The sequence below is a fragment of the Apteryx mantelli genome, chromosome Z (genome assembly GCF_036417845.1).
Source record: "Apteryx mantelli isolate bAptMan1 chromosome Z, bAptMan1.hap1, whole genome shotgun sequence".
NCBI lineage: Eukaryota > Metazoa > Chordata > Aves > Apterygiformes > Apterygidae > Apteryx > Apteryx mantelli.
The window spans coordinates 60,041,220-60,069,197 of NC_090020.1; the positions used below are offsets into that span (position 1 = coordinate 60,041,220).

General features: G+C 39.6%; 2 protein-coding genes across 10 annotated transcripts in view; one reads left to right on the forward strand and one right to left on the reverse strand.

Annotated features, from left to right (window-relative positions):
- The window catches only part of CERT1 (ceramide transporter 1), an 81,120-nt gene extending 55,133 nt beyond the window's left edge, over window positions 1-25,987 (reverse strand). For 2 of the 4 annotated variants that reach the window (XM_067315153.1, XM_067315152.1), the window contains exons 1-3: window positions 25,541-25,985; window positions 20,901-21,035; window positions 4,171-4,287 (exon numbers count right to left, since the gene is read on the reverse strand). In XM_067315153.1, the coding sequence (XP_067171254.1) occupies window positions 4,171-4,287; window positions 20,901-21,035; window positions 25,541-25,636 (348 nt within the window). In that variant the 5' untranslated portion in view covers window positions 25,637-25,985. Of the gene's footprint in view, window positions 1-4,170; window positions 4,288-20,900; window positions 21,036-25,540 lie in introns of all 4 variants that reach the window. The other 2 variants (XM_067315154.1, XM_067315155.1) reach the window with 2 other exon arrangements.
- Window positions 25,988-26,209: 222 nt separating this feature from the next.
- Window positions 26,210-27,978, forward strand: part of POLK (DNA polymerase kappa) — a 36,014-nt gene continuing 34,245 nt past the window's right edge. For 4 of the 6 annotated variants that reach the window (XM_067316505.1, XM_067316512.1, XM_067316510.1 and 1 more), the window contains exon 1: window positions 26,210-26,457. The gene's annotated coding sequence lies outside the window, so the exon portion shown is untranslated. Of the gene's footprint in view, window positions 26,458-26,751; window positions 26,892-27,978 lie in introns of those variants that run through there. The other 2 variants (XM_067316506.1, XM_067316509.1) reach the window with 2 other exon arrangements.

The window sequence follows — 27,978 nt, forward strand, 5'->3', positions numbered from 1 at the left end:
CATTCTGCTTAAGTGAAAAAGTTAAAATCTTGCATGTTAATTCATTCACAGCATGTAGAACACCATGCTCTTTACTTGTTAAAAGTTACATGCTGCAAAAGTCCATGCTCTCTACAAACAAACCCAGACATTTTCTCATTCTTTCTCACAAAACAGAACTACATTTAAGTCAATTACTCTAAATTCATATTAGAAAGTCCATACCACATTTTCAAAATCCTGTAGAAACTTGGAGTCAGTCCTTGAATTTTTATTTAAGAGGAGAGAAACTTTCCAAGAGTGTCAATACTTTGTGCTCATACATCATCAATACTTTTACACTGGAGAAATAAGGGAGCCAAGTCTGCTGTTGAGTCCTTTACTCTAGCTATTAGATCCATCTAAGGAAAGGTCATTAGCCACCTTGCACCTGACTACCTCTTAATGTAGGAGAAGAGGGAGAAGCTTCCTAATGATGCACCACCCTCACAACCAGATTATTTTGCAGATGAGTATCTGCTCAGTAAGTTTAATGAAACATTTAACTAGAAGAAAGGGCTGCTGGTTATGCATAAACTATTTCCTCATTTGGTTAACCAAGGGTCTTATCACTGTCCTCAGTTTTCCTCCCTCCAGCTTGGGGAGATTAAGAAATACTGTAGAAGCTGTAAGGTGTACCTGAAACATTTAATCTGGTAAATACTCAGGATCCTCAGTACAGGGAAAGACTAATGCAATCCTGAAAAACAAAGAGCAGCAAATTCTAACAGAATTTTTATGCTTAAACATGAGATGTTTTACATTTCTGAGCTACCAGCTACTCATTAGTATTGCTAAGCAGTAAGTTTTTCTAAGTCTGCTCATACTCAAATTTAATACAAAGTTCATTTTAAATCAGTTTCCTCTGTTCAGAGCACAATGAAACATAGTTGCAAAGTTTCAGTCTTTCTTTCATATTCTAAAGATAAACAACCTTGTGACATCCTACAATAAAGTCTCACAAACATACTTTTGTTAGCAAACAGCTTAAGCTGCCTACTAGAACTACCTACCCACTCAGTAAGCTACAAAGAGCCTCAAAAACAAAACAAAAAACCCAGTACTCTGTATAGCAATAGACTTGAGTTGATCAAAATGATTTGTTAGTACATGAAATGAAATTACTTTCCCAACTCAATTTTATCCAAAGTATTATATATCAATTCAAGAACAGTTTTCAAACAAAATCAATTTTTATCCACCAATAATAGTTTTTCAAGGGACTTTTGTTTGAGTGTTGGTAATCTGACCAGAAAAGTTCCTTTGGAAAAATATGAGTGTAAGTATAGGTAGTTCTAAAAGCTTTGCAGTAAGATGTGGTATTTTGTTTCATAAAAAGCAGTCTATCTTCTTCTAGTCTTAATCAAGTAAAGTTACTTAAATAAAACTAAGGATCATTGAAGTGTTCTTATGACAAATTCAATGGAGATTTAGATGAACTTCATGCCTCTACAAAAAAAAATCTTTCAGATCCTATCAGTGTTTTTAAGAAGCAGTAATTTTTGCTACAATAATTTATACAAATTCCAGACTAAGAAAATACAGCATTAACCACTCCATTCAGAAAACATCTTACTGGAATGTGACATCTGGAGAAATGTGTTCCCTTGATTTTCCCAAGTTATTTTAATATATTTTTACCTTCAGTCCTAGTTTTTGTTACAAAACAGCATTACCTTTTACTGTTTGCCTTGTCTTGTATTGATCATGGTATTTAGTTCCATACTACAAATAGAATGCTTTTAAATAATGTATTGCTTTAACATATTAAATCGTTTAACAATTTATTTAGAAGTGAGGTGCCATATCACTTTCTTCTTTTAAGAATGCAAACTACTGCTGTGTCTTGAACACAGTAAAACAGTACAGGATTAAAAGGAGTATATATAAAACCTTGAAAAATATCGAACTTCACAGCTACAAAACTGCAAACAACAAAAACTGAAAGCCAGATTCTGAACAGTGAAAGGCCAGTGTTACCACACTGGAACAGCAAAAGGCAAACTGAACTATTTTTGTCAGTTCAGCACATACAGAAAGAATTTTATTGCCACTTCCTACTTGTAGACTTACTTTTTCAGTTTAGGTAACACTCCAGAACACAAAACTCGTGTTTTTAATACCAAGCAGAAAGATAACTTTAATAAAACCATGAAACAAGCACTTGTGACCCTTATCCTGATATCAGACTCCAAGTAAATACTGAAAAAGCTGGACAGGTAATTAGCTTCTAGAAAACCTGACTGCATTCCCTAAGCGTGAAAATAGTGAAGGCTGATACAAGTTGCTCTCTCTCCATCCCCCGCCTCTTAAAAATAAAAAAGGTCACTGGTTTCTTGCAAAGTATAGAAGTTTAAATTGTCCAAACCCAAATTAATATTTAAAGCAAAATCCCTTCATTAAAAAATTTAAAATGCATAATTAATAGTTTGTTCACAAAGAAGAATGCTAGAATCCATGCTGTTCAACATTCATTAGTGATCTGAACAGGAGGTTGAATAATATGACTAAGTTTACCAATACCACCAGGCTCATCAAGATAAAAACAGAAGCAAACAGATACTTCATGATAGCGACTGGGCAATGGGACAGGAGACAAAATTCCGTGTTGATATATGCAAGCCTTTCTTTGTGACACAAAGACAATTCCAAATTTACATATACAGCAATAAACCTTAAACTATTACCACTCAATACTTTTATATTATAAATACATGGTTTAAGAAGATTGTCAGCTCAGCGTTCAGCAGCAGTTAAGGACAGCCTTATAAGACTGAAGAACAGCATCAGCAGGACTCCCCTTTTAGGTGGTAGACAGTACAGTTTAAGCATAGGATTTGTTGCCCACCTCCCCCTCCCCCCCATCCCCAATCCTTCATGGTAGAGTGCAATGATTCAGTGCATGTTTCTGCTTAAGCCGGCCTTTGCATTAAATTCTGCAATTCACCAGTTAAATCACACAAACCTAATCTGAATTTCAGCCCAAGGTTAAGCAACTCAAGTTCTATGTCCCCACCACCCTATGCCTACAAAGCAAAGGTTCTGAAGTGCCAGCTCCATAGACATATAATCCAGCAACTTCAGGTACTGCAAGAACAAGAAGTTGCAGCATTTTGGTCTGAGAAAAATTCAATGGTTAACTCTATTTTCTCACTAGACTACAGAAAATAAATCCGGTTTTGCAGCTCAATTCTGTATGTTTTAAATGTTAACTCTGTCTCAAAGTGAAGGCAAAACGCCAAGCTGTAAATGGACTAATATTCAACTGAGAAACTATTTTATAGTGAGCTGTTATCAAAGGACAGCCTTTTAAGTTTAAGAACACTTACTGCTTGTAACAAGGATTGTCCAGTAAAAGATGAAGCTTCCTAGTTATATATAGTACTTCTATAGGCTATGCTTGAAGTTCAATGTAAAAATATTTACGTACTTAGATATCTATTATTTGTATTCTTGTAACACTTGTATACCCCAGATATAGGAGCTGTACTGCACTGGGCATTGTACAGTCAAACTGTAACACAGCGACTATTTTCTACCTGAAAACCTAGGTGTTTTATATGATATAGGCTTTAAAGATATCTGACTTTCAAGCTCTTTACTCTAGGTAAAATGAAAATAACTGAGTTAATTGGAAAAGACATGGCATACATCAGGAAGTTGAACTAAAATGCTGATGAGGAGGAGGGCCTTAAAAAGCAAGGGGACAAGAGCCAGTATCAGATACAGTAAAAGGAGCCAAAAGACAAAACAGATTAGCTTAGAACCAGAATAACCACCTAGGAGGATGGACTCTAAGACTAACAAGGTTAACATCTAGAACAGAGAAGAAAAGCCAATAATCAGTGAGAGAAGATGAACAAAATTAATAAAGAGCCACTTAAATATAAAGCAAGGGGGGTTTTTTTAAGCTAAAGAGAGGCTCAAGAAAGGTTCAAAGTTGTCAGTTCCCACTTCTCTAAACCCTTATCTGTGAAGGATAAGCAAGTCAACTCCTTTGGAACTTATTTAACATTGTTCTTCAGTCTCACAGCTTTCCTCAGTCATCCGTACCTTGAGTACTTCTAACGACTGTACAGTGAAGATTGCAGCTCTCCACAAGCACCAGCAGTTCTAATGAGGGAGTGAGAAAAGAAAGCAGAAAAAACATACCTTGTGTTGTTCTATTGCATCTACCCACTGCTGTCTGTGGTCTGGGTCCTGAGCTCGGAGGTACCAAACACTATCGTTTACACTAATATCAAATCGGCATTCATCAAAGTCATGGGGCTGTGAATGAAAAGTGTAAGAGTAGTCAGAACTAGCAATCAAAAATATTTCACAAAACATTTGACACTATAAAATGTTGTAACTTAAGACGACTTGTGATCTAAGTTACCTCGAATAACTGCTAGAATTTAAATTTTGTTTTCTATGTCTGAAATAATGAACATACACTTACATAATGAAAAATGCCAATCTTCTGAAACAGAAAAGCTAAATGACTTAATATATTTTTAGATGGAAGGAATACAAACATCATAGCAAACAGCACCAGTATAGAACAAAAAAAGAGATTACAGCAAGGAAAAAAAAAATCTAAACAAAGCTGTGGCATCCTCTGCCTCCATCTCTTATTTTCACCATCTAAGACAGCACTGTCAGATAGTGGGGAGCAACTTGCAACCTCTTCCCATACCACCAAACACATCTAGCCTTCATTTCACATGCCTAAAATACTAAAAAGCTTTTACTAATATTGCAATGAAGCTGGTCAGGAAACTATAGGGGGAACAAAACAGCCATCTAATCTGCCTGGTGCCCACACAGTCAGTTCAAAATCTTGTCCCTAGCAAACATCCAATATAAAGCCTAGCAAGATGTTTTTTCCTCACTGAAGACTATTCTTAAAACAAAGAGAACATAACATGGGTGCAGCTGAATGGCTTCTGAATTTTCTGTTATGTTCAAATGAAAAATTATGCATTCACATGACTGCAGGAAGTTAAGGAAAGTGGTGTGATCTGGAGGACCATGGATACGGATCCATGATACCAAAGACGAGACTATACAGGTTAACAATTTTATAAGAACTGCTCTATGATATGTTCATTAATCTTGCAGACAACTGAAGCACTATGGATCACTCATGAAACACTCCACAAAAGTAAACTGAAAAGCAAATCTAATCTGTTGTATTACGCAAGAGTCCAGCATGTCAGTGGAATTTCTTTTCAAAGGATCTGGAATCAGAAGCTGCTTTCACACAGTACAGATTCTTTCTTGTTTAAGTATATTGAGAAAAAAATAGGACAACAGAAGCCAATTTGCAAAAAGAATGAGCTAGGAAAAGGTTTAAGGAGAAGTACATGAAGCTTTTTTTTTTTTTTTTTTTTTAAATGCAGCTTTGCATACTTGGTCAAGTATTTGAACTTTAAACTCCCCTCAGGAAAGTCAGCAACCTAGTCACATGAATCCAGCTACTAATTACTTAATCTCTGACCATCATAACTTCATTCAATTAAGAATGTTTAAAAACTGGTTATATACTGCTTTGTTTATACTGAATCACAGAACATAGTGATGTAGGGGACATCAAGTCCAGGCCTCTTTTTTCAAACTGTATTTGATACATTATTCCTTACTGTATCAGAGATGTTTATCTAGTTTAGGGTAGCAAACCTATCTGCCTTATCAAATTGTCAGGCTTATGAGCCTGTTCACAAGCCACCCCCTTTATCAGGCCCTCCTTTGGCCATGTGATGGAAGATACGCACAAAGCAACCACAAAGGAAGGGTCTCCCAGAAAAGCAAGTATGCAAACATCCAAATTGTTCCTCCTGTGGCACTATTCTCTTGCTCTCTCTCCGAGGGCCTTTGGGAAGATTTGAAAGCAACTGGTCTACCCTGTTGGGTAGCCTTGATGAAATTCATCTTAAAAGCTGGCAGTATTAGTGAACCACACTTCCATAAGCAACTTTTTCCAGTGCACAACTATCCTTGCCATCTCTAACCTAAACAGTGTTTATTGCGATTTAAGATCATTACCTCTTTGTTCTATTCAAAGGCAGGTTTATGTACTCCCTTTCTTTGCATAGCAGCTTTTAATATATTTAGAGAACTATGCCTGTTGGACACAGAGGAGAAATATTTTCCTTGAGGTCTAGCCGAACCTTTCAAACATCCTTCTGGGTTATACGCTGAATGTAAACTTCTGCATTATTCAATAGAAAATGAGGAAAGTTAGGAGGAGACTAGGCAATGTACAAAAAAGTCTAGGGTTACATCCAGCTTGCTGTGCAAATTCATATTACAGAAAAGCCAGTCTAACAGGTGGCCCTGTTAGACAAGTTGCTTAAACAAAGCAATCTCCACTAACAATGTTTAATATTGCATCAAAAGGAAATTCAGTAGGCATGACAGGGTTTGCTCTTGACAAGTACGTGTTACCTATCTACCATCTTACTTGCTGTCTGTTTTCCAATATTTTTCTGGCAACTGAAGTCAGACCCACTAACTTATTCCCCTCCTTTTCCTCTACCTCCTTTTAAAAGATAAGTTCCATGAGAACTCTCTAGACTCTGGTTTATCTTTCACTTCCAGCCAATTCTAAGTTCTCTACTATTCATTTTACCAAGATCAAATAAAACACCAGCATCACATGTAACCTGTTCCCTTCTTAAGCCAGAACAAGTCAAGTTACTGTCATTCAGCCCTTTTCTCACAACCTAGAATGAGTTCATACTTCATTTCCTTAATAACTTGGCAGGTTGTTAAATATGTAACATCTTTGGTATCATTTGTTATCTTCCTCTCCCCACTGAGCAGTGGGCAAACTCTTTGGTTTTGCTCTTGCTATAAATATGCTTTTACTGTTTTCTCTAGTTGCAGATAGTAGAGACCATAAAGTGTCTATCACCCTTTTTTCAGGTCTGTCCTTTATTCTAAATTCCTCCTTGGACTAGTTTAAGCATCTCCTTAACACTACTTTAAGCTTTTCCTTTTCTTTCTTCCTGTAGAATCGTACATACCTCATTTCATTTAGATCTCCTTCTTCTGAGGTTCACTATTTCTAGCCTACTGTTCACCCTCCTCCATAGCCTCAGAAGCAATTATAAAATGACACAGTTCTCAGCCAGCCACCTGACAAGATGCTGGAGGAATAAATAGGGATTTTCATAGGTAAAAAGCTAAGAACCTGTGTTGAGGCCAGCATATGTCCTACTGCTCCTGGGCCTTCCACAACCAATATAAAGCAAGGAAGTGAAGAATATTTAGTCACACAGGGAAGTAGAAAGCAAGCAGGAATTACTATCTACCCTCATGACCTAAAGCAGGTTGGAGAACTTTAGCTGCTTTTTCCTACCCAACCCCTGGCAGCCTCAAGCAGCATACAGACATACATAAATTGAGAGAGCACTGGGGAAACAAAAACCCAGCAGACCAACATGATACTGTGAGAGCATCTGAAAACCCTTACAGAGTTTAAGCTGAGGCTGGCAGACTGTTAGGAGTCTTGTGGCAGAGGCAGCCCATGTGCACCAAAGGCTCCTTCTAGAGCCAGTATTTCAAAAAAAAAAAAAAAACCTAAATCACAACTCTATGCAAGAATATGCTGCTTGAAACACTGTACTGACCCATAGTCCTCTAACATCTCCAAGCATCCCTTCTGCCTCCTTCCTATCTTCTGAGGCACCTGTAAAGAATTCTGCCAAAATAAAGGCAATTGCAGGTATTCAACCCTCTCAGATCTCACTGTGTAAAGCCAACCAATATTAGCTCCTAAACAAGCAAGAGCAGCTAACATGAAGAAACATTTACTTGACTACAGTTACTGAGGAAGTCTGTAGCTAGCTCAGGTCCCATGAGTCATCGCTGCCTGCATTGCCACAGAATCCTTCCTGCTACACAGCTCTCAAGTTTGAGGTATTCATGAAACAAGCTTCAGAGTGTCTACTTGAAAATACTGGTTGAAGTGAATCACAGAGGGAGGTAAGAGTTTTCATATACTTTGCAAGTTTCCAGAATACTCCATGAAAGAAAATACTTGAATGAAAAGACTCCTGCTTGCTATGTCAGCCTGTCCCACTACTCTAAATGGTGTTTCTTCCCCTCCAGTAGGAGGATTGCCTCTTCTCTCTAGAGGAAAGCCAGAGCAGTTTATAGCAGATCCAAGTCAACTCTGCACATCACAGTTATCAGCTACATCTGTGCTGCTATCCCCATTGCAGAACTAAAACTAATCTACAGTAAACTTGCTTTAAATTTTTAGTTTCTCCTATAGGAGAAAAAATACTGAGCAGGGCACTAGGACATTAGGCATTAATGATCTGGGTCTACAGAAAAAAAGTAATTGCCATACCTCAGTTCTCTCTCAAACAGGAACGAAATCAACATAAACATGATCAAGGCAGTGTGCTATCTATGCTAGCTCCAGTGGTTCAGAGTTATTAACAGAACAATATTATATACTGCTATAAAGATAACTGCGGCTTGCAACACACCAACATTACGCGCCGCAACAACAGATACAAAGCTAGTAAGAACAGCACCTAATTCAGCAATACAAAACAATTTATCCCAGAAGCTTTGACTAACATAGTTCTTTAATTTTGTGATGGTAATTTTTTCATACAAGATCTAGAAAGAAAAATATTTAGCATAGTTGCAGCACTTGGATTTTGCTCATAGAAAAATGCACAAGCCTGTTCAACTGCTGAATATACTTCTTGGTCTTTTACAATATTCTGGAATTTTCAAGTTCATTGCAAATTTGGAAAGACATTTTTCTTGAAGTCAGATTACAGAAAGCTTCATAATGCTAGCTTTGGTATTCATCCTGCTAGAAAAATGCATTATTTACTTTTCTGTGGATTGAGTTATCACAACCAGAAGATCTCATAGAAGAACTATATTCATACAAGAGTAATTTTAGAATCAAAACAATACTTAAGTACTACTTGTTTTATTCCTTCCAAAAAACTATTATAAAATTGTGAGCAATTATTGCTTTAGAAAATGGATTTTTGTAAAGCAATGCATTTTGTTTTAATTAATTAGGTTTTACAAAATTCTCTTAAGGGAATTAAGCTTGAATATTCTGTCTCTGGTAATCAGTCAGCTTTTAATCATTAACAAAGACTTTACTGGTAGAACCATTTTTTACCTTTCCTTTTCTTAATATTTATGGCTCAAAGCACATTAACAAAACATTCCTCACTTTTCCCCTAAGGACTTAAGGATGGTTTCAGTCTGAAAAAATTTAGAAAGGTACTTAATTGAAAGTTAAGAACATGAATTAAAATTTTTGTAATCAAACAAAGTTTTTCTTAAAGTCACCTGAACTTTTATGCCTTAAACAGTAAACTTAATAGGTTCTGGACCTGGACCTATTCACTCAAATGCAGGAACCCCCTCCATCCTCCCTAGTGTCCAACAGGGACTCCAGAAGATCATCCCAGGACAATGTTTAGGACAGGAAAGGACAGAGGGGCACACGCAGCACCAGAATACACTAAGCTGCACCTATCATCTGCAGTTACTTTTGAAACAGACAAGTGCAAGACCAGGTCTGGGTGTTCACACACCGTTATGGGAAGCTCCTCACAACAGGCGGTGGGCAATACTGACAGAGGCACAAAGATGTGCAGTTGGTACTTAGGGAGTAGCAGACAAACACGCGTTGAACAGAGAAGGCCTAACATCTTGTACGAGCAGCTATAGAAATATGATGCTGGGGAACCTTAAAGAGTAGCCTTATTTGATGCAATAGAAAAAGGGGAAGCTAGTGGAAGCAGTGTAAAGTGACAGATAACAAGATCAAGGAATAAAAAAGGTCTTTACTCTGCCATTTCTAGTGGCTGTAAGCAGAACAGCGAGCAGCACATATCAAAACCTAAAATACCACACTACTTGAGAAGTGAAACAAAGAAACAAGATTAGTATTTTGACTTTAGAAACAAATAAAAAGAGACTATATATGAAGCCAGGAAGAAATAAAATTATATGAACACTTTCTACAGGCACTTGTATCTAGGCTCTAACAAAAATCTAGAGATAGAAAGATTAACATTTTTAAATTAATTCTTTCAATAGCATACATGAAAACTGCACTTCAATTCTCAGGTGGAAGCAGTGTTTTGATTTGCAAGGGCTGTGATTAATCACCTAGAAAAAAAAGCAAGTGAGAAACCTTAGCCCAGTTTCAAAAAGTACACATCTTAAAATAATTTTTCTGAAGCATTTCACCCATGACAGATGCAAAACTGCAGAGTTTTGCAAACTCCAAATTTAAAATGGCTGAAAACATGCTAACTTATGAAAAACACTATCAGAAGTCACTGAGATGAGGTACCTCAAAGAGATCATTTTAAAGTTACATTCGATACAGTAAATAGTACCTGCTTTCCTAACACTCAAACACACGCAGCAGAAAAACAAAATCTCACCTCTGCTTGGGAAAAATACTTACCCCTTTCTATTCATTCAAACAAGTCTATTTAAATCAAAAGCTATGCCTATGATGACTCTCTAGATTTATTACAAAAATGTGTCAGGATTCTTTTGTCTTTAGCTATATGAGGTATTTTTGAAGATACTTTTAACTTTGGAAGTACAAACATTAAAGATACCAAAAAGGTCAGTTTCATTTTAAATTTCTTAATATGTTAGCTAGATTTGATTCTCAGTGGAAGTGTTATATTTCATCGTTCATCATAAATTTGCTTCAAAATGCAACCCAAAGCCAAGAAACATGGCAAATTCGAATTAATTTTATTTGTAAAACTTTTTTCCATGGCCAAAATCACACACCTGTGTGCTTGAGACAACCAAAATTCAGAATAGAATACAAAAATCTGGTTTCACTTTTTAGATTCCAAAGTCCTGGGAAACCTGAATAGAAAAATTTGACTAGCATGTCTTGTGTTTGCTTGTTGTTGTTCTTGCATAACAAGAACCTCCTCTTTAGTTATGTCAGCTGGCTGTATATTTCCATATCTGTTAGAGAATATAGCAAAACATTATTGCAAACAAGCAAACAAGATACAATATCCTTTTAATGTAGTAGCAAACTATTAGCTGTCCCACATTTTGTTGTCTAAAAAGAAACCTCACTGTTTTGGTGGACATAAAGCATTCCCCTAACAGCATACTTATACATGTGGAAGACCTCATCACATTTTTTACACTCTTTGCTACTATCCAAACATTTCACCTAAGATCTTGGATTAGCATATTTGTCTTTCAAAATGTAGTGAACACTGGCTGCCTCTTCCCCCCTCACCCCCAAATCAGAATTTAGTTATTTTGTTCTTCCCAACTGTAGCTAAAGCAGAGACCTGTTGCACCCATGAAAGCAGGAGCACATTAAGCAGAATTTAATAATAAATTGTTAGCATGCTATGCAAACTTTAATATTATCTTGGTTTGAACGCATTGTAAGAAAGCCCTCTCATCTGAGAGCCACCTTTTAGAGTCTGGAACAAGCTTATGTTGTGTTTTTTATCTTAGCGGTACAACCATGTTTTTAAAGTTGAAGCTTATTCTTCACAAGAAAGAACGCGGTCAGTCTGGTGTTCTGCACACCCAGAGGGGTTCAGGTGCATAACGAATTATATAAAACATTTTTTAGTAATTAGTATTCAACTATTTAGTATTTTACCCAATTATTGCCCTGTTAATAATGCACATTGTGGAATTATGTATATCATGCTGTATTGGTTTTCACGTTAACACACCTTGCATGTTATTCCCAACTGCCCATTGAAAAACCAATGACTCAGGATAATAAAACCTAGAGTATAACAAACATTTGAAATACCAGTTAAGCTTTGATCAAAGAAATGGAATGGCATGGCACTGTGTTATTAGAAGTCGTGAGGGCCAAAATATTGCATCATTGTAGAATGGTGTGCGCACATAGCCACTGCCTTAAGTGATCTATCAGTTACTGTGGATACCCTATGCAAAAGCTGAGTGGATTAGTAATGGGGTATTAAGATTTATATAGCCACTCTGAGAAAAGGAAAAATAACCAATGGGCCTGTCCTGTTTGAAGAACCCTACACTTCTAATAAAGTGGAAACTACTAGTGTGCAGAGGCCACTAGCACTTAATGATTCTACGCTATATGATACAGGAAATGGAAGTGTGTGTGCTGTCTCCTTGGAAGGCATTACACCAGAGAACTGAGTACCCTACAGAAGATTGCACGTGCAGTGTTTCTCAGGTATCCAGTAGGGGCAAAACATTTGCAATATGCACCCGTATCATGCATCAGCTATGGAAAAATCAGAACTATATCATCTGGAAAAAATGACTTAGGATTGATTTGGAGCTAAACTCATTAGGAACCACATCATATACAACAGGCAGCTAGAGTTACTAACCAGGCAGGAAGCAGGAAAACTTAATATTAACTTTAGAGAATTCAGAAATCCTGCGTATCACTTTTTTTTTTAAACACAAGATAGTCAACTATTGAAACGGGAATCACATCTAGAGCTGCACCTCTTAATCACTATTTGTGTCTTAATTGGCTGTCTTTTTGTTACAACTCTTCACACATACTGCTGTGTGCCATGGAAGATCCAAGAGCTGTACCTGTACTTGTACAATGAGGAGCACTGGAAACTCTGTACAGATTTCACAAGAACACAATGAGGCAAGGCTGAGCAGGATATCTACCCTAAGAGGAAAAGCATGCTTTATAACAGTAGCCTTAGTTCCTTGGGCCAGCAGGGAGAGTACCGCATCCTGGATTCAGACTCATGGCAATGGGAATGGCAAGTTCCCAGACCAAAGTGAGGGGAGCTGCAGCTAAAGCAGAGGCCTGCTGTACCATGAAAACAGAAGCACACTAAGCAGACTTTAAAATTAGCTTGTTTTGATCCAAACATATGTGTTCCCATATACAGCACAACTGTACACACATTTCTGTAACGATATTACTGCCATTACTAGTAACAGGCCACAGGCCTTAGGCTAGCTATGCAAGTCCCCAGGCCTGGTCTGTTAGGCTTGTTATCAGTTGTTATGAAAACTTGCTCTGTGAACCAGAGCTTAGTACCAGGTGTCTCTTGTTACAATGTACAGCTTAAGCACAAGATAACAGCAAGGCCTTGAAAATATGGGAACAGGCCAAAAGTAGGAATGTAAACAACTCGCTGATGGTCACCTACTGGACAGTGAAAAAGTGCAACCTTAAGAGCAGGGAGGACTGCCTTTGCTGCAAGAAGTAGAAGCTACAGAAGGACATGGGGGGGGGGGGACACAAAAAACAAACAAAAAACCCCACACCACAGCCAAGCAACAGGGTAAGGTACCTGCTGCAGCCTGGGAAAGTGACACCCACCAGCACCATGCACTGTGCGGCTCAGGAGCAGGAGCCAAGGGCTAGGAATCATCTAGAAATTCAACCATCTTATAAAAGGATCCCAAGTTCAGGGAGTGGAAGAAAATGCCCACTTCAGTTCTACCCCCCCCCCCCCTTGTTAAATAGCTCTCCAGTTTGGGTCACCTTGACCTCAGCAACTAGGACCATCAAAGACACGGATATCAGGCTGACTATACGTCATCATCTCCATGGTGCTGCATATTCACAGCTAATTTAGGATCTAAGTATTAAGGACTGACTGTTTTGAATACATAATGATAATGATTGAAAACGTGTAAGAACTAATATGTAGTGATAATGATTAATAATATGTAAGAACTAATTATTAGCACAAAGCATGTTGCTAATTAATGTCAAAAAGCTTTGTTTTAAAGCTTAAAATTGATCTGATTTGTCAGTCTTCAAAACACTCCCATCACAATCTCTAATTTCTTGGGGGGGGGGAGGGTGTACACACCCACATTTAGTTGAAATGCAACCTTATTCTCCTGCAACTTAAAGTCTTTTAGAATAGGAGAGACCCTAGTCCCAGACAACCTGGTTCTTAAGTGCCTAGAGACATGGGGTAACAAATTCTGTCCGACTGTTCCTCTTTTAACCAAGGAAGGTTGGATTTCAGTTGATTAAAGCACAGTTGAGTAGAAAGACATACCAAACCAACTAAGAAGTTGCTGAAGCTTGCCAGAATATTTGATCTAAACTACACTGCCTAGAATACATGAGTAACATGGTAAAAGCAATATAAAAGTTTACGTCTAAAAGAGGAGGCAAAAAGATGAACTCTGAAAAGCAGAAGCAATGCTGAAGTGTCCTCTGTGGAGAACTATCTTGAAGAACTATCCTGCGTGTATGAACAGAAACAAAAGCCCGATGAGATAGCAACTTTGAGACAAAAAGACAGGAGAAGGCCTTCTCTAGCAGCATATAGATAGATAAAATAGTGTTCTGACCCTTTTCTTCAGCGTTCCAGAACAGGAACGCATAGAAAAAAGCGAGGCCTGGTATTCTACAAATTCTCAGTAGAGGTGTTAAAAATATGTCATTAATAGTTATCCCCAGATAGTTATTAAATAATCAGCTAGGGGCTGCCTAGCAGGACTGTTGAGTGAGACTAGACTACTGGAGATGGGTGTCAGATGAACAAGCTGTATCCATTAATAATAAGTCTACTACAAAGCAATCTATGAAAGCATATGGAAATTCAGATTCAGCAAGACTACAGAGTGGAAAACAAAAAATTGGTGAAGTATAAAACCATAACACCAAATGCAAACACTGGAATTTTATCTGAGGCATAGTATAACACCTGTGAGAAGTGTTCCACAGCACAAAAATACTCAAATACAACACATGGGCAGGAAGTATGCTTCTAAAGTGGATATTAAGTGATGAACACCATTAAGTCTTAATTAAAACTCTTAATAAAGAAAAAAGTCAAGTGTGGGAACGATATCCTAATTGTTAATAGAAGCTGACAGAAGTACTGTTGGATTACAGCCTTAATTTCAAGTATGCAGTAACATATGATTATATTCAAGTACTGAAGCAGAAATCTTCAGCAATACTAAACCACCCTAAAATATTTAGTTATTTAATACATGTTACTGAGGTTTTTCCTCCTACATCTGAATCACTGTGGAATTATTCATCATAATATAAACATTTTAACTTAAGCAGATCTGGATGCCTATTTTTCACTTCTGACTTACCTTCCTCAAGACATAAGGAGGAAACTTTCCACTTCTCCACCCCCAAAATCAAATTGCCTTCTCCCTCAAGAATATTAGCATTCTAAGATAAATAAGGCAACTTTCTGACATTTTCACTTTGTACATCAACCTACCCATTACTGGTTTAGACAATTCAATTCAAAGACTGTCAGAGTCAAATTTGTACGCAGGACCTGAATCCTCAAAGGAGTTGTCCAGGAGAATCCCATGTTCCCAGCAGTCCATCTCATCTCCCACACACTAACTCTCCTTTTCTTCCTCACTCTTCTCCTATTCTCCTTTGGCATTTTACTCTCCAGAATAGGAACACCTTAGGCCTTTCACATACAGATAAGCATTCCTGACCCCACTTGCCTTTGTAGGCTTTTCTGGATGTACTGTCTAAAATCTCCATTTAGATTTCTCCCCTGTCTACCCCAGATTTTCCAGCAACCCAGAAAACTATTTGGTTATTTAAAGCATACATCAAAGCACAAAAGTACTAATTGCATGTGTTCTAAATAAAACCCTATCTAGTTAGGGCCTGTATTCTCTGACTTAGTTTACTCAGATCATCTTTTTAGTAACAATTTAGGCTGAAGAAGCACTTTATCAAATTACAGACAGTGAATTATTTAATTATATGCACATCAGTTCATACTAAAATAGATTGTTTTTTCAGCCTCAGACAGTTGGAAACAAATTACTATATTTCAATGCAATTAGTGAATATTATAAGTTCACTGCTATGGTATTTCTGCCCAGGGCACTGATTTATAGATTAGGTTTTTTACAAAAGCTTTTGCCAACTGAAAGCAATCAGTCAGTATTCAACTCATCTAGCAGCTGACAGAATCAAACCTATCAGTAGATAAAAACTTCAACCATAATTCTTCTTCTAACATACATAGTTATGTTAAAAAGACCAAAGGTTGGAGCAGTAGCTAGAAAAAGCTAACCTATATCAGTCCTCTAAGTCAGCCTGCTTCAGAAATACTATTTCCCATTTTATACAAATTTAAAAGAAAAAACACCAACTCAATGTCACAGTAAATTTTTGAAAGCATTTTGAAAGACATGATTCATCATGCATCAAGCATTTTAAGCAACACTTAAATGTTTAGCACTGGTATTTCCTTCAATTAATAAAAAACACACACCTTTTTAAAAAAAACACACCCTCAATTTAGAATTTAAGTATTTAAGGAGCCTAAAGCTTCCGTGAAAAAAGTTCTCACAAGAAACTCTTCTGTATCAGTTTGAATTGACAAATGTATGAAGCACCCTCTGCTAACTAATCAATCTAGTTTTAGAAATGTCAGTCCATACTTCCCAGAAGTGCCCAATTATTAATGGTGACTGGCATTATACTGCAAATAAACCAGAAACATCTAGTCAGAGGAAGCACATTACAAATGCTAAATTAAATGTTAGAATGTTAAACTCACAGTATCTTTAAAAATAATATGGTGAAAGCTATTATTAGCAGTTGATTACTGAAAAGAATTGTCTCTACTTTCTCCCGACTATTTGCAAAGAAATGAGAAGCTTGAAAAATGGAAACTGTCAGTTCTGCTCTTTCATGTAGGAAATTCTTGTGCCTCTGGTAAACTCACACTAAAGTATGTTTATTCTACCTCTTAATTTATATGATGAATATGTATTAAGTGTTTTACAGTAACAATTTATTTTACTTAAAAAAAGATAGGACAATTCACCAGACTGTACCCCTCAGGCAGAGTTCAGTTTTCTAGTTTGTCTGTCCTGAGCTCCAGACATCCACCAGCAAGAAACTCAAGAAATACACCCTTTCAAAAGTCCATTCTGACAGAGAATGGCTTGCAACTTGTATATTAGCATAAAACATCATTACTGCCTTCATTAAGCAACAGTTCTTTCTAATTAATGTTTCTGGAAACAAACTAGTTCACTAAAAATGCCTCTGTTATGCAAACTGTATTCATTACTCAATCCTAGCTGAGACATTTGCCATAGAATTGTCTAATTGTCTCTTTAGAACACAATAATAATGAAACATTCTGGAAAAATAAAAAAGACTAGTAACCAATAACATATTTCTATTTAGATTTTGACATGAGTATGCATCATTTCAGTATTAGCAAAGCCAAGGAAAAATCATTGCATCAGTTATCAAATCTTGTTTCATCTACCAAATTAGAAATTAAAATTTTCTATACCTGGCATACAGAAATTAAAATGAAGATGAATCACTGGATTAAAACAGCATGACAGTACTTTAGATATAAATCCTATCTAAAGAAAAGCTCAAATGTTAAGTTGGAACACAAACATTTTGAACTCCTCTTGCATAGTCACCTCTGGTGACAACAAAGTGCACACATGGCTGAATTTAAAGATTTTTAAGTTCTCAAGCATGACATTTCTTCAAGCACTTTCCAAGGTCTTTTGTATGAATCCATGCAGAAGAGCTGTTCTCACCAGTCAAGCATAGAACTCATGAGATAAATACTTTATTGTTAAGGTGTAAACAGGTTTGAAAAGTCTATCAATAAAAATTCCCACTAGGATTAAGTTACTGCTGGCCTTGTTATGAGCATGGAGGTGGGTGGGTGCAAGGGAGGTAAGGAAGGGCTTACAGCAGATGACCTCTCAGGGTCTCTTTCAGCCTGAATTATTCTATGCATACAATCTTACTTCGTGATAGATCATACCACTCTGAGTTAAAGTAGTGATGACACTATTAGATTAGAGCCAGGAATCACAGCAAAGAGTACAAACTGAAAGGTCAGTTTCCACTGGAAACTGGAGAAAGGCAGGCTTCCAACCTCTATAAAGCATCTGTGTGTGGTCCTCTAGTGATAGACCCTAGACCTTCCTATTCCAAAGCTGAATCCCACGGATCCACTGCTGCTGGACTGCCATCAACACTCATTTCTAACCATGTATATACAAGTTCCTATTGAAAGTTTGGCTTTCTACAAGCCTTGACGGTAATGACGGATATCTAAGACAAAGCCAGCCAGTTTTTTTTAAATCAACTACAGCAATAATTTATGATTCCCAGGCTACAGTAATAGAACTAAGCTTAAATCTGTGCATATACTAAGTATTTATAACACTCATGATTTCTTCACATGCCTTACCCATGTGGCAGAACTCAACTCAGAGTTCATGCCGCAAACAAATCTGCTAAGTTTTGTTCTGGGTGTTTTCCTTGTCTGGCTAAAAGTAACAGAGTCAGCATCACCTACTGACTTTCACTGTACTCCTTCACAACTTAATTCATATGTGGCCAGGTCCTGACATTTCTTTACTTGATGTAATCCAGGGAGTATACAATCAGTACTCATCCTTTATTCCTCTATCCAAAGAAATCAACTCCTTTTAGTTCCAGTGATTAACAGAGAGAGTAGCCTAACCAAATCCCATATTTTCCATCCAATTAAAGACTATTTTCACAGGAACCTAACAGTTTGAAGGATGACATTGTGATCCTACATTTGAGATATCTGAAGAAGCTATTTTAATAAGATAATTTAACAAGTCTTCCCTCTAACAAAGAGGGGGGAGAGAAATGTCTTCCTATAAAATATCTTGTAGAATTACCTATCAATCTCTGCCCCATATAGTAGGGAATGATAAAACAAGATCAGAAGGGACTGGGGCATTCTTAATACAATATTCATGTCTCACAGTTAATACTATGACATAATATGCTGATCTTCATGCTGGTAGTATAGTGAGACTACTCAGTGACAGCAGCTTTCTAAATTTATGCCTAAATATCAATAAAAAGGGGGCATTCTATACTAGTAGCATTAAGTACTTACAGGAAATCATTACGTCCTTAGCTGAAACTGAACACACATGTATACCTAATATTACTGCCTAAAGGAAAGCTTCATGAGAATACAATCCCCTAAAGAAACATTACAGCCATCCATACCATCCCAAACTGGATGTGTCCTGCTGTGTGCTAAAGGAAAACTCCTTTTAATAGACCGTGTTAGGAGACAGTTACTTAACCACACCTGACTGGATCAGCAAGATCAAGGAAAACTAAATTTAAAGTGTAATACAAGACTTAGAAAAATATTCATGATGAAGATCCCAACTACATCAGATCAGGGCTACTGAACATTAACACAATAAGAAACCTGACTTCCTCTCTCTTCCAAAGTAATCACAAACATGTACAGCAAAGAGTAAGTTGTTAATCATCTCAACATTTATTTCATCAGCTTTTCATGTTTTCCTATATGTTTAAATGCATTATCCAGCTACTGAGACATTACAAGGACATGAAAATAAAGATTAACTATCTGCCTCAGGAAGAATATAAGATGGATGAGTATTTACAACGTTTGATTGGAATTCATTTTCTATTGAAAAAGTAGTAGGTTAAGAACAAACAAAAATATTCATCAATTTGCTACCAAACAACTACCAAACCAGAAGTATTCATTCCAAAGCTCTGGCTTAAAAAAATGACTTCTGAAAAATAAGTGATAAACAAAAACTCTTGGCAGTTTCAAAGGTAAGTTTCCAAATTCTAAAGAAACATCAAATGATCCTTCATGAAGGGCAATACACCAAAACATTCCAGCAGCAATATCAGCATTATTATCTCTCTCTCCACCCCCAAAATTGGAATTCAAGATGCTCTACAGCATATCAAGACCTTCCTGGGCTTACCTCCTTGTCTCCATCTTCCTGTTTCTCACTAGCCGGAATATTAAGTCACTTACTAGTGAACAAGATCCTTTTGTAACTCTTGATCATAGGCTGCTACTACAGACTGCCAGAAGTAAATTTAAATGAGCACTTCAGAGCCCATTGTTGTGCACCACATAGTCCCAAATAAGTCAAATCTGGAGTAAGTTTTAAAAGTTTGAACAGTTTTTTAAAAGAGCTTTAAACAAAATGATCTTTTTTAATTTGTATATGAATACAATAGCTGACAGACATCTAAATGTAAAAATATGCTTTACCTTTGCAATCCACTTTCCAAAATGCTGTAATTAATCTAATCACATCTTTTTCAAATCAAAGTGTGCTTTAATAACACTATTGTAAGCTAAATATTAGTAAGAAGAGAAGTATTCTCATTTGTCATCCTCAATTCAGTTAGAATAAACACATTTGGTGGATTAACAAATAATAAGATTAAATATTATTACTTTTGTACACTTACATGCTACATAAGAATCCAGCTAACATTTCCTAAAAATTAGCTAATTAGACTTAAGGCTGACTTTTTAGCTCAAAATAATATTAACATGGATTTCACTTATACGTAGGCTCTTTAGTCTTACCAGCATAGTATCGGATCTTCTAGCATTAGACAAAAGCAGCAACGCACATAACACTTTGTTGAAGAAGCACATGGTAGAGCATTTTCTTTGGAAAAATTCTATAGAGTTGTGTTACAGAAAGTACAGTCAAACAAACATACTTTGCACTAGAAAGAGAGGGTAGTAAGGACTGATAGATGCTATCTCCTTTAGGAATTCATTATATGGTCTTAGGCTGACTCCAGGGAATCTCTCCTCCACAAGCAAACTCCACCTCTCCCTGTAGAAATCTCTAGTGTAGCAGAGACAAAAGATTATTTACTGCAGCTGCAAATTAAGACAGTTGTTTTCTTATTGGGAACTCCTTGCCCTGCTCCAATGTTGCACTGATATCATTAATTTAATATTAAGTGACATAATAAAATTAATTCACCATACAGAAATTTGCTTTCACTAAAAGTTGGCTAAAAATATATAACACCCTGAAACATGAAAAGACAGCAATTCTGAAATAGTGCTTACTGTAATCACAGCCTTGCTCAGACAGATAGAGCCTCTGCAGCCATACTCTGTTTCATCTTCAGACTTGTAATAACTGAGTGTGTTGCTTTTCAGAACTACCCATCGATCCTGCCACCCATGAATGTAGTTGGTCCACTGCAAAAAAGGAAAGAAATTGAGAGGTCAGCTAACAGAAAAATAATGACAAAAAAAAGTTTTGTTGATATTTCTCAAGCTTTCAAGCACCAGGAAAAAAAAAGCAGCAATTTTTGAAAGTTCTCCCCAATTGAGAACTTTATTGCTGCTCTGCCCACAGCTCTTAAAATCACTTTTGCAAAGCACTTATTAAAATCAGATTATAAAAAAAAACAGTGTTGCTTCAAATGAACAATAACAAAACAGATCTCTTCACTGCAGCTGTGTTGCTAAGGCCAGCTGAAAGAAAAGTGTTAAACATACCCATGACAAAAAGCATGTGCATGGAAGAAATTAAACATTCATTGATAAGTTGAGTTTTAGCCTTCTGATTTAGAATCTGGCATAATACAATAAGCCAAATTTAAAGCAGAACACTAAATATATATATATTTTTAATTAAAAGATCATTTCTAAAAAAAAAATCTTACTAGATTATCTAGTTCTCTTCATATACGTACACACTAGCCATTATCTCATCAAGTGCAGTATGTAACTATTAAAGAACTGATTACTCTAGATATTAAGTCATTTTTATATTGCTCAGAGACTGAGACTATGGATACTGGAAACACAGATGTTGTTTTAGGTTTTAATTCCATAGCCACTTACTCATTAAGATACTTGCTTGTCAGCAGATGCCCCATCACCCTCTTGTTATTGAAATTTTTCCAGTGACCACACACATGGAATTAAATTGATATCCCAGTAACAAATCCTAGATTCATCACACAAAGACCTAGTTAGAAGTGACCTAGGAAGATCTGACTATTAGCCTCTTAAGTCTGCAGCATATTGCCAATGACATTTGAACTGCACTTTGTAGAATCACGATACTGATACAACACATCTGTCTCATGCAACTCTGGCTACAGATTGGTATTTGGTCTTCAATTACTTACACTGCAAGAATTTTAAATTAGATAACAATAGGAAAAATGAAAATAAGTGTTCCAAACAATTTTATTATTTAAGCATTTCCTAGATCATGACAACAGTTATTTGACAAGACATGCACACGAAATAGTTGTAAAATGTCTCTAACATGTAATCCAAACTATTATTCACCATTTTGCAATACATAAATGGAAAAGAAGAAAAAAGTGGGCTAATAGGCCAGCTTCTACATTACAGCACATATATTAGTTTATACACATACTATAGCTGAGTGCTAGCTCTGTTAAGAAGTCTACGCAAGAAGGAAAAGTAAACACTATTAGCTGAGAAATTTCTAACAATATCCAAGCATAGATAAGACCTAGATTTGCTGTCCTAAGATGTAAAGCACTTGACAGTCTCTTAATGTATCAAATTGTCAAGTTCAATATTTATTAAAGAAAGCCTCAGCTGTGCTGGTACATGTAAAAGCTACATGTACCAGTAGTAAAAACTGTCATGGAGGTACACTATTTCTGCCTTCCTCTTTTCCCTTCTGTCATATTCCCTACTGCTCCCAGACTGGAAATGCAAAGTCCAATGTTATCTTGGACAAAAGAACAAGGGAAAAGAAATCATCTTTCCTCCTTTGACACAGTTAAGTGAGGCAAATATAGCAGTCAGAATCTTGCATTTGCTGTTGCAATCAAAATTTGCTGTTGCAACCAAAAGATGTCATGAGTTACAAGACTTCTTAAAGTATATTGGGTATAAAAAAAGGTTGTGGTAAATGAAAGACCACCAGTTCAAGCATCTATATTCCTGTGCATCAAGAACAGATGGTTCCATATCAAAGTTCTTAGTTTGTATCCACCTTAAAATTGTAAGCAATAAAATGGAAAAAAGCCTAGAATTCCAAAGTGTCTTAAAAGACCAGTAAGACATGCTTTTAATAAGCTCGTCTTACCAAATTATTCCATTTTCTTCAATGCTTCTCTCTTTACCAAAGGGCAGAACAGCTGAAACACTAGTATGCATTCAAGGAATCGCAGACTACTCTTATTGATTCCAAACTTAATTACACACAATAAGCTTTTAAAAATAAAATATTTGCATAGTAGTAAGTTTGGTACGCTACCATTTCATTTTACTAGTCTCAGGTATTACTGAGGCACTGACCGGCAAAAGGGAAAATTAGCCCTCAAGAACATTTGCTGCAACAGGTTTCATCACACTTGACTCTTCAGATTATAGCCCCAGCATTCTCACAGGAAAGGCAGCCTCAGCTACAGTCAGCAACACCATCTAGAAAAGTGTGAAGTCTGCATATACCTAGCTTCATAATCACAGAATCGCTGAGGTTGGAAGGGACCTCTGGAGATCATCTAGTCCAACCCCCCTGCTCAAGCAGGGTCACCTAGAGCACATTGCACAGGATTGCGTCCAGGCGGGTTTTGAATATCTCCAGAGAAGGAGACTCCACAACCTCTCGGGGCAACCTCTTCCAGTGCTCTGTCACCCTCACAGTGAAAAAGTTTTTCCTCATGTTCAGAGGGAACTTCCTGTGTTTCAGTTTGTGCCCATTGCCTCGCGTCCTGTTGCTGGGCACCACTGAAAAGAGTCTGGTCCCATCCTCTCGACACCCTCCCTTCAGATACTTGTACACATTGATAAGATCTCCTCTCAGCCTTCTCTTCTCCAAGCTAAACAGGCCCAGCTCTCTCAGCCTTTCCTCATAAGAGAGATGCTCCAGTTCCCTAATCATCTTTGTGGCCCTTCGCTGGACTTGCTCCAGTAGTGCCACATCCCTCTTGTACCGGGGGGCCCAGAACTGGATGCAGTACTCCAGATGTGGCCTCCCCAGGGCTGAGTAGAGGGGGAGAATCACCTCCCTCCACCTGCTGGCAACACTCTTCCTGATGCACCCCAGGATACCATTGGCCTTCTTGGCCACAAGGGCACATTGCTGCCTCATGCTTAACTTCGTGTCCACCAGCACTCCCAGGTCCTTCTCCGCAGAGCTGCTTTCCAGCAGGTCAACCCCCAACCTCTACTGGTGCATGGGGTTATTCCTCCCCAGGTGCAGGACCCTGCACTTGCCTTTGTTGAACTTCAGGAGGTTCCTCTCTGCCCACCTCTCCAGCCTGTCCAAGTCTCTTTGAATGGCAGCACAGCCCTCTGGCGTATCAGCTACTCCTCCCAGTTTTGTATCATCAGCAAACTTAATAATAATAAGCTATGGATCTTCAGAAGAAGCCATGGCTTCACCCACTACTCCTAGTGGAAATAGCACACAGATTTATGAAGTATTTAATTTGCCAACATAAAAATGATCCCCACAAATATCAAAGTTTCTAATGATGAGAATCATCTAGTCAGAGGAAAACTTTGCAGAAGAAAGAAAAACTCGCAATAAAACTACACTACTGAGCCAAGACATCACATTTCAACCGCTGTAACATCTCATGTCTCTCTCACATGCTCTCCCTCCCCCATCCAATACTAGAAGACCAGATCTCACAGATGAGAGCCAAGCCCTTCTTTTCTCCTCAGCATTCCTTCCATCTCTGGGCTCAGAAGCATTTTCAAATTGGAAAGAGTTCAGAGTCCCTCACAAAAATCTGAGTACTGGCTCCAGCACAATTGTTTTCTTAGTATCCAGGGCCTGTTCATGACCTCAGTATCCCATGACCTGCACATTCTACACTGGCTTATGCCCATCCTTACGATGTTGTACAGGAAAGAAATTCAAAACATAGCACTTTAACTCTAAAGACGTTTCAATATTATCTTGAAGTTACTTGCTATAAAAAAATATTTTTTTCTGCTTCCAAAATTAATTACGCAATTACCTTTAGAGTAGTGCTAAAAATAAAATTTCCCAATCTCACCTAAGACATACTTGCAAGTCATCTTATTTTCAGTAATAACCCCCCCCCCAAAAAAAAAAACAAACCAACCCCCAAACCCCCGTTCAGCAGCACGCACTCTTCTGAAGAGGGAAACGAGCAGACACGAGTGCCATTTTCCTCCCTCCCTCCCAGCCCTCTCGCCGCGGGGTATTTTACGGCGCGGCGCGGCCACTCGGGCTAAAGGCTGTGCCGCTCCCGCGCCGGTGCGCGGCGCCCGCCCGCGGCGGCCGGTCCCGGCGCTGCGCGCAGGCTGCGGCCGCCCGGGGGGACGCGGGAGCGGGGCCGCGGCAGGGGGGGCGGGCGGCGCCCCGCTCCGCTCCTCTCCGCGCCGGCGGCCGGGACCCGATGAACGGAGGGAGAAATGGCCGCGCCGGGGCCCCCTGGGCGCGGGGCCGCTCTCCTGCAGGCCCCGGCGGGCAGCGGGGGCCGGCTCCGCCGCTCGCCCCCGAGGAAGGGCTTCCTCTCGCCCCCGTGGCGGGGTGGTGCCGCTGAGGCGGCGGCCCGTGCCCCCGCCGCAGGGAGGGGGCGCGGGCGCTCGGCCGCCGGAGCGGGTCACCGGCGGCCCCGTCAGGTGGCGGCTGCCGGCCAGGCCCGCCCGGGGGGAGGCCGCTGCCGACAGCCCTCCGCGGGCAAGCGGGGGAGGGCGCCGCGGGGAGGGGAGGGGAGGGGGCGCCTTACCTTGCTGAGCACCCCGCAGAGCTCAACAGGCAGCCCGAGCTCGGTCTCGGGATCCTCCTCGGAGCCGGAGGAGTTCCAGCTCTGGTTGTCCGACATGGGGACCCGAGCCGCAGCCACCGCCGAGCAGGGAAGCGCCGCGCGGCCGCCGCCCGCAGCAGCCTCAGCCTTCTCCCGCCGAGAGGACGGCGACGGCTGCGGGGTGGGGGAGGGGGTCGGGGCCACCTGAGCGACACCGCGCCGCGGCGGCACCAGCCCAGCCCAAGCCCGCCCCTGCCAACGAGCCAGCGGCGGCGAGGCCCCGGGGCCCGGGCTTCCCCTCACTGCAGCGCCGCGGCCCCGGCCCTCGGCGAAAGCCACAACATAGAGGCGGCGGGGGAGGAGGGGCGAGCGCGCGTCCGTCTGCTGCTCACTCCACTCAGCGCTCCGCCGCCGCTGCTGCCGGCGCCATCTTATGCGAGGCGGGAGCGCTGGGCCGCTATTTACCAGCTCGGCCCCTTGCCCGTCCTCCCAGGCCCCGTTGGCGGGCCGCGCGCCGCCTGCTGGGAGTTGTAGTCTACCCGAGGAAGCCGCAGGCCCGGCTGCCGTTGCATCTTGGGAAAGGTAGTTTTTGGCTCCCGCTGAGCGCTGCATGCTGGGAGATGTAGTCCACTGTGTCTCCAACGTCTCTGCCGGCGGACGGCGGCCGCCATCTTGGTGCCGCCTTCTCTGTAACACAAAGGGCATTTTTTCCCCTTCGCTGTCTGGCGAGCTGGGGGACTGCCGGTGTGGGCAGCGGGGCTGCTCGGGCTGGCTTTTTTTTTTTTTTTCTGGGTGAGGTGAAGCGCCTCGCCGGCCTTACTGGCTCTGTGGTGTAAGTACTGGGCGCGAGGGAGAGAAACGACTTCTTTTTCCCTGCCCCGAAGCGGCGGGCGTTGGGGGTGAGTGGCCAGCCGTTCCCTTAACAAAAATGGTGGCTGAGGAGGCGCGCGGAGGCCGCAGGAAGGGGCGGGAGGCGCCGCCGGCACCGGTGCGGGGCAGAGCCGGGCGTGTGCCCGTCCCGCCGCAGGTAGCGGGGCGCTGCCGCCCGCCCGGGCCCCGGCTGCGCGGGGCCGCTCTCCGCGGCGTCAGGAGGAGAGGCTGCTGAGGCCGCCCCCGTCGCGCCTTTCCTTTATTTTCTTTCTTACCTACTTATTTATTTTTAACCTCTCGGAGGTTGGGGCGAGGTCCCGCACCCTGCGGGGGGCGGTCACTGCCGGGTTAGGCTGCCAGCGCGCCTCTGCGCCGCGGCCGTTAGTTTTGCTCTACCGGTTCTGTCTAAGGGCGTGCTGCGAGCAGAGTAAAAGGTGGCGGTGAGAAGCCTGCCTCCCAAGAGGTAGCAGTGTCCTGTATTTTTATTTGTGTGATGTTTTAGCAGTTCAGGGAATAAAACGAAAACAAAAAAAAATTTTTTTTCAGAAATAGATATGAGATATATATCCTCCCCGATATAAGCAGAGAAATATTTGCAAAAAGCAACAACAACAGAAAAGACAGTTGAAAGTTATCATTTTTGCAATTGAGGAATAGATGTAGTGGTTTGAAAGGGGCTTAAGAATTGTGCTGCCTCATCACTTTTCTCATGATTTCTTGAAAAATTCATGTTAAAAATTAGTTTTGGATGAGGAAGCTTCAGTATTGGGACATATAGTCCTGGTCATACCTTAAGAGCAACACTGTAAAATTATATTTTCTCTGGCTTCCTCCTTGTGGCAAATCATTGTGTAGTTTTCCTAGGCTATGCTGCTTGAAAGTTTCCATTGAGAAGTTGTTATTTTTTTGAAAGAGCTGTTAGCATTATTATTAATATGTATTCTCCATATATGTGACTGTTAGAAGTAAGATAATATTAGGACAGTACCAGCTTAAAGTCTTCAGTATAAAAATATTTGCAATGAATGTAAATCTGCAGCATTGAGAGTGGATGGTAAAACAACATCGTCATAAACAGTGAGAAATAATGGAGAGTCGTAGAAGTTTTAATACTTGTGTAATCACTGGAATGCACAGAAACATTTTATGCAAGTTGATTGTGGATGCTGGTTTTGATGATTCTGATATATAAAAAGGTTGTTGAGAAACTGTTGTTTGATTCAGCAGCTGCTTGGACAGAAACAAAGATATTTTTCTTGTCTGTTGCAATGTATTGCATCTATTAAGTAAGATGGGTAGTTCAGTTTTATATATATTTATATATATAAGAAGAAGCTATAGTTTTCTCCAACTTGTTCATGTAGTTAAGTGACTTCGCCTTGAAGGGTGGTCGTGTTTTCTGTATCAGACTCTGAATGAACTTCTTTTTCTACTCTGACTAAGAGCAGGAAGTGAAGAGACATGTCTGAGCAAAGCTTGTTGGCAGTGGTGCTGCTGTGTACTCACATAACCATGCACTCTCATACTTTCAGTTGAGACTATCCCTTTCA